This window comes from Canis lupus, chromosome 17 (genome assembly GCF_003254725.2).
Source record: "Canis lupus dingo isolate Sandy chromosome 17, ASM325472v2, whole genome shotgun sequence".
Taxonomy (NCBI): Eukaryota; Metazoa; Chordata; class Mammalia; order Carnivora; family Canidae; genus Canis; species Canis lupus.
The window spans coordinates 15903703-15917018 of NC_064259.1; the positions used below are offsets into that span (position 1 = coordinate 15903703).

At 39.8% G+C, this 13316-nt stretch overlaps 1 protein-coding gene across 2 annotated transcripts in view; it reads right to left on the minus strand.

The window, feature by feature from the left end:
• Nucleotides 1-2136: 2136 nt before the first annotated feature.
• Nucleotides 2137-13316, minus strand: part of APOB (apolipoprotein B) — a 37299-nt gene continuing 26119 nt past the window's right edge. The window contains exons 26-29 of one of the 2 annotated variants that reach the window (XM_025454549.3): nucleotides 5859-13055; nucleotides 5340-5454; nucleotides 5055-5238; nucleotides 2137-4087 (exon numbers count right to left, since the gene is read on the minus strand). In XM_025454549.3, coding sequence (XP_025310334.1) covers nucleotides 2444-4087; nucleotides 5055-5238; nucleotides 5340-5454; nucleotides 5859-13055 — 9140 coding nt within the window. In that variant the 3' untranslated portion in view covers nucleotides 2137-2443. Of the gene's footprint in view, nucleotides 4088-5054; nucleotides 5239-5339; nucleotides 5455-5858; nucleotides 13056-13316 lie in introns of those variants that run through there. The other variant, XM_049096164.1, reaches the window with a different exon arrangement.

A 13316-nucleotide genomic window follows, 5' to 3' on the forward strand; every position in this document is an offset into this window, starting at 1 on the left:
TAAACTCTTTTAAATTGTCTCCTAAAAATCATGGCACTTTTTTTTCTTTTTTTTTTTTTAAGATTTTATTTATTTATTCATGAGAGACAGAGAGAGAGAGAGAGAGGCAGAGACACAGGCAGAGGGAGAAGCAGGCTCCCTGCAGGGAGCCTGACGTGGGACTCGATCCCAGGTCTCCAGAATCAGGCCCTGGGCTGAAGGCGGCCCTAAACCGCTGAGCCATCTGGGCTGCCCCCACGGCACTTTTTTTCTATACAACATTAAAGGTTGCAAAGCTCTTTCAGATCTATTATTTCAACTGATTTTTTATTAACATCCCTTCAAAGGCAGACAGTATAGATATTAGCCTCACTTCATAGTTAAGAAAACAGGCTCACTGAGGAGAAATAAGTAGTCCAAAGTTACAAGCGAGTAAGGAATGTAGCTGGTAATCGAACCCAGGGAAGTATCCTGATTTGTGGTAGAAGACCAAAGAAGAAATCAAGCAATGTTGAAGCCCTCCCAAGTATCCCTTTTCCAACTTTATTGAGCATAATGAAGGTATTCTAAACCATCCAGGAGTGCCTTATAAAGTGATACCAGCGAGGGAACTGGACAGGTGGGCACTGTGTGATTACATGATCATTTCAGATTTAGGTCTTTTTATTCTTCCTTTCATGCCCCAGATACAGTTATCATTTCATGAACACCAGAAACCTTGGACTCCTCCTTCCCCTCCAAATTAAGCCATCACTCCAGGCTTCCTTTCCACTTGAACACTTAGTACAGTCTTGCTACTCAGAGCTCATCAGGGAAACTCTTCTAGTGCTATGCCTAGAACCACGCATGTGATGCCCTGGGAACTGGGCCTAATTTTCCTCCTTCTATCACATTTGGAACTGACCATTCATTTACCTACTCGCTCATTGACTCAACTATCTGTCCATTCATCTATCCATCCAACTGTCCATCTATCCATCTATTGATTCATTATCTAAGAGACTTTCTTTCAGAAAGAGATCCATACACTGCCATGTAATCCACTTCCCTATGACTATTGCTGGCTCCTCAGTTCCAAAGAATCCTGCTAAGGATTCAATAAGCTAACGTGTTTTTCTTTTCCAGGTAATGCTTGTGTTGTTTTGTTTGTTTTTTTGGGGGGGTTTTGTTTTTGTTTTTAACAGTGGCTTCACCAAGGGAATGTGAGGCTTTAGGAAATAATGGTGGAGGTTGAAGGCATTTTTGGATAAGAAGAGTCATTTCCAAACAGACTTCATATAGGACTTGGAGGGTGTGGTAATCTCTAATTGCCTATTCCCCAGAGGTTACACCTTTTGTTTTGTTTTGTTTTGTTGTTATTCAGTGCCATTGAAAGAAAAAGTAGAGCTCACTTTCCCCAAGATATTAGTGATGTCTGTGCTGCACATGTTCTTTGCAGCCTTCCCTTACTAGAGGTCACCTCAGATGCTCTGACTGGAAGTTGCCAATGTTTAAAAATACAGCTTGAGGTGAGTGGCAGGGGAAACCCTTGGGTTTTGATTATACTTGGGCTTGTTAGATATTAAATTTGGAGGAATAAGGAAGCCCAAGAACACAAATGCATGCTTGGCCTCAGAAATGTTAGAATATATGTCCCCATGCTCCCTCTTTAACTCTTATTTTCTGTGCCTTGAATGGATCCTGGCTAAGCTGCAAGGAGACATCTGAGGTCCCTATTATCATGAAGCCCTTGAGGCCAGGACTTCCTAGCCATCTCTTCTTCATTCCTGGTAGGCTGAGTGAAATAAAGAGTCTGTTGGTTTATCTCAGAGCCCAGTAGAGAGCCTTGCTTAGAGAGGGCAGACTGGTGGGCGAGGAAGAGTATGTGGCACATGAAGACAAATGAGTTCTTCTTTGGGATCAAATTATGTGAAAGCCTTTGCAAATAGTTCTTCCTTTACACTTTTTTTTTCTTTACACTTGAATACAATCCCTGATATCAGTTACCTTTTATTTTTTTAGGTGGCAAAATATTTCCCTCCTCAATTTCCCCCTTTCTTCTTTTATTCTATTATCCTAAACTCAGTGTGTATTCTTCTAAAAGTGTTGAAATGCCAGAAAGTTGAATCAATACCTTCATTTTGCTACCTTTCAATATGAATGAACCAAACTGAGAGCTATGATACACAATAAAGAATTCATTTATTTGTTCTCCCTCCCCAAGTTTAGTAAAAGAACTCAGATCCTGATTTTCTTTAACTTGCAAAAAAAAAAAAAAAAAAGTTATTTCCCAGAGTTGAGAGACCTTTAGAGATCTTATTCCAGCTTTAGTGCAGATCCAGTTCATACATGCTTCTGCCTATAGTTAGCTGCTTGCCATAAGGCTGGCTCAGTGTATGGTTTTATCAATACATACAGTTTGAATTTTCTCCTACTGTATGAAAGTTTAATTGGAACAGAAGAATAAATGAAATTGCTATAAGAATTATAAGGTGATAGTAAATTCTCCTGGAGAAACTTTTATGTAGGGGATCATGTTATTGACTGTGGCCGATTGTAGCTCTTTCAGTAATTCAGTGATATATCTCAGAAACATGTGGTAATTTTGAATGGACAGGTCAATCAATCTTTTGGACTCAGTAATGAATTTTTCATAGTAATCAGAGAGTTGGTCTAAAAAATCCTGTAGTTTATATCTGAACTGCTGGTGGTAGTCAGAAATGATTTCCTTCATTGCATTGGCCCAGCTTTTAATTATTTCCTGAGTGCTAGTAGAAAGCTCTGCAATCTTCTCTTTCCCCTTTCCATCTGCATCAATAAGGATGCTAAGGTATTCCTGAATATCTTTTTGCACAAACTGCTCAACTTTACTTGAGAGTTGGGAAACCAAGTCAGCAGTACTGACAGTGTATTTGGAGTGGAAGTCCTTAAGGACATCCACGAGGTTCTTGATCAAGCTGATGATTTCTTCTTCAAGTTCATAGTACCTCAATGTCCAGCTGACCACATTTGAATCAACATATTCTTTGCGAAGATCTTTTATGATCTGATGGAGCTGCTGTAACTGTTGAGAAGCTTCCTGAAGTTGGTTTTGAACAAGTTCATTAAACTTGCCAAAGTTAAGGTATAGGTTTCTTTTCAGGAATTCAAAAACATATGGAATATATTTGTTGAAGATTATGTTGATCTTGTGTTGAATATGATTAATGAGATAAGAAAATTTCTTCTCCTTTAAGCGTTGAATTTCTTCTTCTATCTTTTGGAAAGCTCTTTGTAAATATCTCTGAAGATCACTTAGCATCTCTGTAGTATTGATAGACTGAAGGTTATTAAATGCATCCTGTGGCTTTTGTGATAAAGATTTCAACACTCTCCCAAACTCCAAGATTACATCTATTAGTTTATAGCTCTTTGAATCAAAAGGGATTTTAATCTCTAGGTCCTTGATTAATTCAGATTTCTCCATCAGGTCTTGGAAATAGGAAAACAATATTTCGAACCCACTATAGATTTTTGAATATACCTGGGACAGCACCTGCCCTACTTCTTTCATGACCATAGTGCAGAGTTCATCTTTAGTGTATGTCCCAGGTTTTCCTGGAAGCTGGAATTTAGTGAACTTCAGGAAATCAATCAACGAGTCAATCTGATGACTGACTGTGACTTTGTATTCTTGAGTAACTCCCATTAATCTGTCAAACATGTCTTTCTGGAGTCCCTGGAAATCACCTTGGTCTCTGTGAGCTAATAACATTTCTTGGTACAGATCCTGGGCCTTGTCCTTCCACTGCTGGTAGGTTCTAGTGGTACCTTTGGCTATGCTCTGGAACCCTAAATCTGCCTTATCAATCTTCTCCAAGACACTGTGATAGGCCCAGTCAGCGCTGTTCTGCAGACTTCTTCTCAGTTTTGAAGAAGCATCCGTCAGGTCGAGTCCTGTGTGCTCCTGGTGGTACTTGTTAGCATAGTCATAAAGGGCCCCTGTGGCCTTGGGCACATTGTCTTTGAGAGAGGTTAGTAGTTTAGATACTGCCTCTTCTTCCCAGCTGACTTTGATCTGATTTTTCTCATCAGATTCCCGGTACCTCCACTCAGTTTTGAATATGTTGAGTTTTTTATCTAGAGAGGACTAAAACCAGCAAACAAAACAAAACACACATACACACACAAAAACCAGATGAAAAGAGCATGTTTTTCAATTATCCTGATTACATAATATACTACATTAAAACTTCATTAGCTGTTAAAAGTCAAGATCAGAGGATCTTTCATATTCTGAAGGGATTTATCTTTCATATGTCAGTTCATGTGTTTGTCTTATGGTTAAACCAGTTCACTGTTGTTAATTTCTCTTTATCCTTCGCCCCAGAAAGGATAAAATTATGCATGCCATTTACATAGTAACACTTAACATTAAGGCCTTGTTAGGACTGAAGATTAGAAGAGGAGGAAGAGGAGGGAGAGCGGTAGGGGGAGGAGAAAGTGGAGAAAAAGACAGGAGAAGACTAATTCAGAGAAAAGAGAAGTAGCAAAAAGGAATAAGTCCAGACCCATTGAGCAGAGACCTAGAATACCACTATGAGGAGCCATTCATTCTCAGATTTTAGCAATAGAACCTGCTTGCTTCTTCTCTACTAATGGCATCTTTGATTTGGCCTGACAGAGCTTGTAAAGTACATGAGAGAAATCTGGCATCTCAGTTAATGCTTCTTTTGCAGAGAAGAATTTTGAAGCCTCGAATACTCCAGAAGCCCCTATCTGAAAAGTGTACTCAGCATATGGCAGAGTTTGCTCATGATTTAGGTGATGAGGCATAACTCTCACCATTCTAAATTTGCCATAAAGTAAAAAAAAAAAAAAGAAAGAAATAATAATAGTGGAAATAGGATGTTATGGGTCCGGCAATACTTAAAATCAATAAAATCATGGTAGTACATTCTGGAGAGTAGTTTCTCAGACAAAAAGTTCAACCTGTTCATTGCTTGGTTTCATCTACTTTGGGAAAGGCTCGAGAGAGTACTTTGCATTAAATTGAATTGATCTGCCCAAATTCTCTATTCGCTCTTGGGATGTGTAACCCATTAGATGGGACTCACCTGAGGGCGATAGTACAGGTTCAATTTTAAGGTACGGTTATTGTCTTCCATGTCGAAGGCCACAGTGCCTACAGCTGGGGAGGCCACCAAGTAGGAGAGGTAATTCTTATTTAGTTGGTAGTGCAGATGGGCATCAGTGAATGTTGGGCTGGTGATGTCCAGGCGAATCTCTTTTTTCCAGTCCCTGAAAGCAGAAAAGCAGATGAACCATCATGAAAGGGGTATCAAGATGGGAAAAATGACAATGATTTGAAAAGAGATGAGATTTCCATAAAAGTTCCATACTGAAGTCCTCGATATCTGTTATCTTCTTTATATTCTGCACTGATGTCACGGTGTGCAAATGTTCCCTTTGTCCTACAGACTAACATGCCATCTTCAATTTTGTGTGTTCCCACAACTGTAGAGGAGAAATGTTATATTTTATTAGATTAATAACTGCAGGACATAAATATTTTCATTGTAAAAACCAGGAGAATTCCATCTTAACTACATGCTTCACATGTTTGAAACATGCAGTCCCTGTTTAACAAAAATAAATAGTTAGAAAGAGACATTATTAGCCCTACTATCATCACAGAAAAAAAAATTTTTTTTCTTTAAATCTATTCCTCTGGAATGTCAGTAAATTTTCTACAGGGTGATTTTTACAGGCTGGGTATATATCCTTCTCTTTCTCTCTTTTTAAAATTTTGCTATGGAGAGTAATTATGCTTCCATTCTTACAAAAATATGTAATTATTTATTCACAACTCTCATTGCAAATATAGAGCATATAGAAGAGGAGTCAGGACAATTTCTTACCATTTAGATCATATTCCAGGAACTGAATGGTTGAACTGCATGTGGAATTCAGGAACGTTTCAACATATTCTACTTTGTTTTTCAAACCAGCACTCCAAGTAGCATTATACAGAGGAGAGACCACTCCAAAATGTGCAGTCAGTGCTCCAAAGGATGGAATGAAGATTCCAGCAGGCACAGAGAACTTAATGGAAGGAATCTCAATAGTCTGCTCAGGTATGGTAATAGCTGGCAACTCAAAGTCTGCAAATTTGCTAGCCACCTCATTTAGATACTCAACAGCACTGTCACCTGAACTACTTTGTAGAAGAGTGAACTGGGACACAGTTAATTGAGATGCAGGAACAATTATCTCAAAAAAGGGAACTGAGGAGTCTTCTGGTTCAGAATATTTTGTTAACACATCAATTTTGGGGAACTTCACTTTGGGTAGCATTGGTATATTGAGGGAAAATGGCAAAGTGCTTAGCTTCTTGTAGAGTTTTATTTCACTGAAATCAATTGTGTAGGATGGAACCTGAAGATCTGTAAATGGGACTTGGAATGTAGGTATGACAAAACTTGAATTTAAGTCACTTAGTTTCAGCCTGGGAATAATGAATTTATCAGCCAATTCTTGCACAGGGACAGAGAAATGATAGCCTTTGGGGTTTTTGGTGTATACAAGGGCAGTTGCAGCATGAAGATACTGTCTCTTATCGATGCTGGTGGTGACATCCAGCTTGAGGAGGTCCCATAAGCTCTTGTCATAAATTGGAAGGATGATATCTTTGAGGAACCATAGGGACACTTTTAAGGAACTTCCAACGTCAAGGCGTGCTTCTTCTTGGTCATTGAAAAGCTGTATGTTGTTTTGGAAGAACTCAGAATGAACCTGGACCTCACTTTTCCAGCTGACCTTCTGGTTCTCAGTGTTAGCATTCAGAGACATCTCCTGGTCAAGGTAATTGATTTCAAGGAAGGAATTTGGCTGACTTGCATGGACCCGAACAAGCGCTGACATTTTCCATGGGGAGAGTTCCAGGGTAGCTTTGCTTGTATGCTCTCCAGATGATGAAAACAAGTCCTCTAGCTGTAAGGAATTCTTCATATTGTGTTCCCAGATGGCATAGATGCGTTGCAGAGTGGTTTCTCCAGCAAAATTTTCTTTTACATCAAGGTTCCAGATACCATCAACTTTGGAAGCCCCTTGCAGCTTCACTGAAGTCCGAGTACTCTTGGAATTCAAGTAAGTGCTGGCCTCACCGGCAATAGATCCTGAATATTCCCGTGAAAGGACTGAACCCTTGACATCTCCTTTGGTAGATGACTCAATGGAAAAGTAAGAGGTGAGGCTCTCTAAGCTGAGTTTGTGGTTGACTCTCCCTGTAGCAGTAGAGTAGAGTTTGGGGGAATTGAGATCATATATTAATTCAATGGATGAAGAGACAGTAGGCTTTGACTTGGTATTCCCATTAAGTTCTTGCTTGAAATTCATTCTCAAAATGGGAATTTGGACTTTTGCAGAGGTTGTCACTGATGCCTCCATGTTTTTCTTGGTCAAACTAATAGTACTGTCATGATTGCCCTCCACAAATTTATTACTCAGAGACAAAGCTGTAGCTAGCTTCAAGCCTCTTTTCCTCGTCAAACTTGAGGTGCCCTCTAATTTGTACTGCAGTCCATCAATGACAGAAGAAGAGGATGTTAGGAAATGAGCAACAATATCTGACTGGTTATATAGTCCAACATTGGTATTTAGTGTGATGAGGCCTGATTTAAAGGAAAAGTCATAGGTAATGTTGCCCATGGCTGGAATGAAAATATCACCTGGGGTACTCAATACCTGGAAATCTTTCATGTAAAAATGAATTGGGATGATATGCTTATCTTTGTTTTTCTTATACTGAGACTTTACACTTAAATCAAATGACTGCCTTGTCGTCTTCAAGAATTCCTTCAAGCCTGTTTTTTCCCATAAGGAGAAATCTTTCACGTGGGGAGTTGTGAGTGTTGTGTAAGGTAGAGTCATTTCAGGAATTGTCAAAGGAATGTTGAGGAAATCCAGGTTGGCTTCTCCATTTATTCCTATGTGGGCCTCAACACTGTTCTCATTGTTTCCAGCAGAGAAATTATGATGGTACTTATACTGATTGAACCTGGCACTTGCTTGCCAACCTGCTTGCTGGGTGCTAGGGCTCAAAAGCAGTATATAATTGTTCAAGAAGTCTACCTTCCCAATCAATTTTAATGGAAAACTAACTTTCAAATTCCCTTCATTGTTTGTGGATGCAGTAAGCTCAAATGGCTGTGCTGTAAAGAAAAGAGAATTTTTCAAAGTTCCAATAATTTTTCCATTTAAATGAGCATTATGGTTGCCAGTTATCTCTGCCTTCCTTTCTCCAAGCAGTGCTGTGCCTTTAGCGGCTAGAACGCTGTGGCCTACATGCTGGGATTCAACCTGTGACTGGATTTCAAATTTAGAAAAGTCAGGGAAGCTAGATTCAAAAACCAAGTTTTGGCTTAATTTTAGGTGTTTGCTACTGATCTTATTAGACAATCCAAAGGAAGCCATGGCTTCTTTCATAGTAAAGCTAACTTGTGATTCATGTGCTCCTTCATCTGAGGATGTGTTGCAGGCCCATTTCCAAGACCCTAGTCCAGAAGAAGTCCATGTTATGTGTCCAGATTCCAACAGGGTCTTGATTTCATTACGTAGCTCAGCCTGGCTGGAGAAGTCCAGTTTGGGGATGTTCAATTTGTGGAAGTACTTTGTGCTGCTGTCCAAAGTGAGCTGATTGTTTATCGTGACGAGCACACCATTACTAAGCTCCAGTGTATTTTTTTCTGTGTGTAAACCTGCCACTGTGTTTGATTTTCCCTCAATGGCATTTCCAAAAAACAGCACTTCACTCTCATGCTCTGTTTTCAAGTACTTGCTGGAGAACCTCACAGATTGTTTCATAACCAGTGGACTAATCTTAGGGTCTGAAAGCTGTGCATTGGCTTGAAAATCAAAACTGAGAACTTCTAATTTGGACTCTCCTCTGGCGGTGATGGAAGCTGCGATCTCCGCCTTGTTCCCTGAAGTAGTTACATTCTGAATGTCAGCATTTGCATCTAACGTGAAAAGGGGAGACTGGATTTTCAAAATGCTATGCAGCTTGCCAAAAGTTGGGACTTCAACTGTGTGTGGCATGCGGGGAAGCTGGAATTCTGGTATGTGAAGGTCAGGAACTTGATAATCTTTAAAATCAAAATTTGGGATTATGAATTCTGGAATTGTGATTTCTGGCAAACAGAAGTCTGGCAGAGTGATGCTAGCAAGAATGGTGTCCACTCCCTCCAGGTCCCTCAGGTACATTTCTGGAACTGGCCACTGCAGCTCACTGGACAGCATCTGGTCAATGGTTCTGATGATCTTTGCTTTTAGTTCTACCAAGTCAATTGTAAAGGAGGGCACATGAAAGGTATTAAGGATGGTAAATTCTGGTGTGGTAAACTTGGGTGGAATCTCTATATCTTTCAACTTTTTGAAGTTGATCTGAACTGATGGAACCTTCAAATCTGTCAGGGGCACTATGAAGTCTGGAGTCTGAAATGTAGCTTCCTGAAGAGCACGGAGACTGACTTCAAAGGCAGGCATGGTTCCGAAGGTGGTCTGGATTTCAGGAACAGTGAACCCTTGTTCTACTAAGGCTTTCAAGTTCTCAGCCCAGTATTGGATAGAGTACTGTTCTGCAAAGTCAGTAAGGTTCTTAGCGGCGAGACTCCACCAGTCAGAAATGTAAGTGACAAGTGTGCTGTAAACCTGGCCAACCAGGGACAGGTACCGCTTAACTTCCCGCTGAATGTCCATTTGATACACTCGCTCTCGTATATCCTCTAGGGTCTCTTGGAATTTCTCTTTTATGTAGGTTAAAGATGTTGAATTTAAAGGCTCCTGCAACCAATCGAAGAATAGACTTATTTGGGTGCCCTTAAGGTTTTCCAGATGGACTGAGACCGTGGCTTTGATGTCTTCTATAAATAGTCTCAGTGCTTTAGCTTTCTGTGGAAGTTCCAGGGCCTGGATTTCACCATTGAGTCTCTGGGTCACCTCATGGATTTTGTTATTGGCTTCATCTACAAACTGGTGATAATCAAATGATCTTAATTTCTTTACCAACATGTCAAGGAATCTGTTTACTCCTTCAATGATTTTCTTAAAAGAGAATGCTTTAAGCTGCTTGATAGCATCATCAATACACTTAACTAATTTCTCAAAGTGATCTTTTATTTTAACTTGTTGTAGGACACTGCTTAGCTTCTGAACAGTCTCCTTCAACTTATATTGGTGGGCCAACTGTACCAATTTATCCATTAGAACCTGGATGTGTCGGTCTATTCCATACATCTTAATTAACTTATGGGACATGGTTCCAAACATATTGATTTTCTCAGCTACTTCAAAATCTTTCATAAGATTTACAACATAGTTTCTGACATGCTCAATAATTTCCTTTATTCTTTGAAATGGAATTGTAATTCTCAACTTATCTAAAAGAACTCTGACATCAAGAGCCTCCACCTGTTGTTTTAACTGGTCAGCAAGGTGCTGGATGTCTATATTCTGAATGTGTGTCTTGAGTTGTTGCAATTTCTCTTGTATCTGGATTTTGATTTGATACTTAGTGTCCACATTTTGAATCCAAAATGCAGTGCTATTTCCAATTCTGTTAAAATCAGTCTTTTCAATAAACAAACACACATCATGGATTGTTTTTACTAAATTTACATGGATATGATAATGTTCATCAAGAATTTTCAGTTTTTCAATGATTTGATCAATAATCTTAGCAACTGCTATTTTAAAATCACGTAAATCATAATTATCTTTAATATACTGATCAAATTGTATCACATATGTTTTTAGTTGAGACAGTTTGTCATTAAGGCTGATTTTGGTATTGTTCAGTGCAATTTGTACATCATTTTCTGTAATTCTATAATTTTCTATGAGAGTAATTAGTTTCTCCTTGGCACTTGAAACTTGTCTCTCCCAATTGAGTGAATTCAGATAACCATAGGTTTGCTGTGGGAGTTTGTCCAAGGCTGTTCTGTATTTCTTCACAAATTGATCAATATTGATGAGTTTCAATTCTCTCTGTATGGTTTCCAGTGCTGTTATAATTACCATTCGTTTCTCCTCAAAATATTCTGGCAGGCTTTCAAAGAATGGGAGGTTAATGGTGTGGACATTTTGATTCTTGTCATATTTTACAGAAGCAACAACACTGAATTCTTGGGGTTGGGCAACAGCATCCCTCATCCCTAAAACATCAATTATGTTTATGTATTCACTGAGCAAAAATGGCACTGGAATCGAGAAGTCTATCATGGTGGGTTCAGCCAGGGCTCGTCCTCTAAGCTCCACACCAACTTTGTCTTTATCATTGTAAGCATCGAAGTCTTGGCTGTATTCATTTTCATTCAGCTGGGTCTTGACCTTCCAGGTGCCTGTCTGCTCAGCCGGAGTAAGCAGGGCACTGACTTTGTGATCAAGGCCAGTAGTGATGCTGCTCTTCAAAGGGAGATGGTGACTTGTGGATCCTTTGTAATCATGGGAGAAAGTAAGGGCCAGAGGTTCTGCTTTCAATAGGAATTTGCTATACAGCTGCCCAGTATGCTCTCCCCAGAAACTCAGTTTCCCATTGCTATTTGTAAGTGCATCGATGGTCATTGTAAAAGGGGCCATTGCAGAGTGAACAATGTTGCTGAAATGGAGCGAGTCCGAGTTGTAGCTTGTACTGATGTCAATGGCTGAAGCCAGCCCAGCGATATTTGTGTTGAGCCGATGGCTGAACTCTGTACCTTGAACTTTAGCTACAGTATCTGTTTTATAACTTGCTGATAAGTCAGCATAAGAAATGGTGTAGATGTGTTTTATTTCATTGTTTTGGTAGACTCCTTTTATGTTTCCACCCACATTCAGCTTCAGGGGTTCTAGCCGTAATTTCCCACTGTTGGTCAGATCCAGAGCATTGAATTGCAGGTCATTGCTTAAAGTTGTTACGAGAGAATAGGGCTGTAGCTGTACATTAAAATTTTGCTTATAAAACTTGTCAGAGCTATAAATGTTGTCCAGTTTTGAAGAGAAGTCCAGTGACAACCCTGCAATATTCAGGTTGTTCGTGTAGTCAAGCTTCATCTCAGCATAGGATCCCATCATGTCATTTGAAAGTTTAAGGCCCTCCCGGCTGATTTTGAAGTTGAAGACATTTTTGCTGTCAAAGCCCAAAATCATGGCCTGATAAGCACTTCCCAATGATACTTCTGTGAGGGTGGCTTTTCCGTCTAGACTGAATTTTGCATTGTGTTCCCTGAAGCGGCCGTTTGTTGTTAATCTCACAGATGCCCCAGAGAGGCCAAGTGCTGCATTCAGCTCGTTCTCCAGCACCAGAGGGTTATACTTCAAGTTGGTAGTTGCACTGGTAGACATTCCATCTTGGGCAATCCTTAGTGTTGCTTTGTGAGCACCACTATTAATTTTGTCAGTGCCCAAAACATCAGCATTTAATTCAAGGCCATGGGAATTTAGTGATCCAGAAAGCAGTGTGAAGAGTCTTAATGACTTGTAATCAGCCTGATATTCAGAACGTACCAATGCATTCTGCTTAGAGAAGGTCATATCTACTTTGTTATAAGTGGCGAAGTCTTCATGCTTCCCACTGGTGTCAGATTTCAGAGTCAGCTCGTAGTTCTCATATCTCAGGAAAGCAGTATTTTTAATGATGCCATCTTGCAGATCCGAGGTGGAGGTTAGGGAGACAGTTCCATCCTCATATCTTCCTGTTATCTGGTTGGTGCCCTGCAGGTAGGAGGAGTTAAACCTCAGGTTGGACTCTCCTCTTAACTGGCCTGTAGTAGAATCCCTCTGGTAAGACAGGTCATATATGCCTTTGGCATAGAACGAAGAGACCGTAAACTGCCCATCAATCTTGGCTTCCTTGACATACAAATGATGTTTCTTTTTTGAGTCCAAATGTAATGAAGCAGACATCTGAGGTCCCCAGGCAGTAGAGGTGTTAAATGTTAGCACACTTTTGGAGGCTGGATTATTTCTAATTTTTTCTACATGACTGAATTTCATATTTGAATCCAGTAATTTGTGGTGAAGATACCCATCGCATGATAATGTGAATGTATTCCTGTGGTCATAGGTTGTTTCTCCAGATCCTGATATAGAAATGAAAACACATTAGTTAAATTAAATAGTAAACTCCCAGATAAATTGCTATGTTAAATGTCATTCAATAATAAAGTACCCCCCACTCCCAAATAGAGCCCCACTGATCTCGGTTAGTCATGTAACTCTCTCCTCCATCCATAACACAAGCATAAAATCTGACAACAAAATGCTTCCCTGATCACCACAGATCTTGTTGAGTCCCCTTATCAAGTGCTCCTTTGTCCCTTATACTTATCCACTAGACCCTA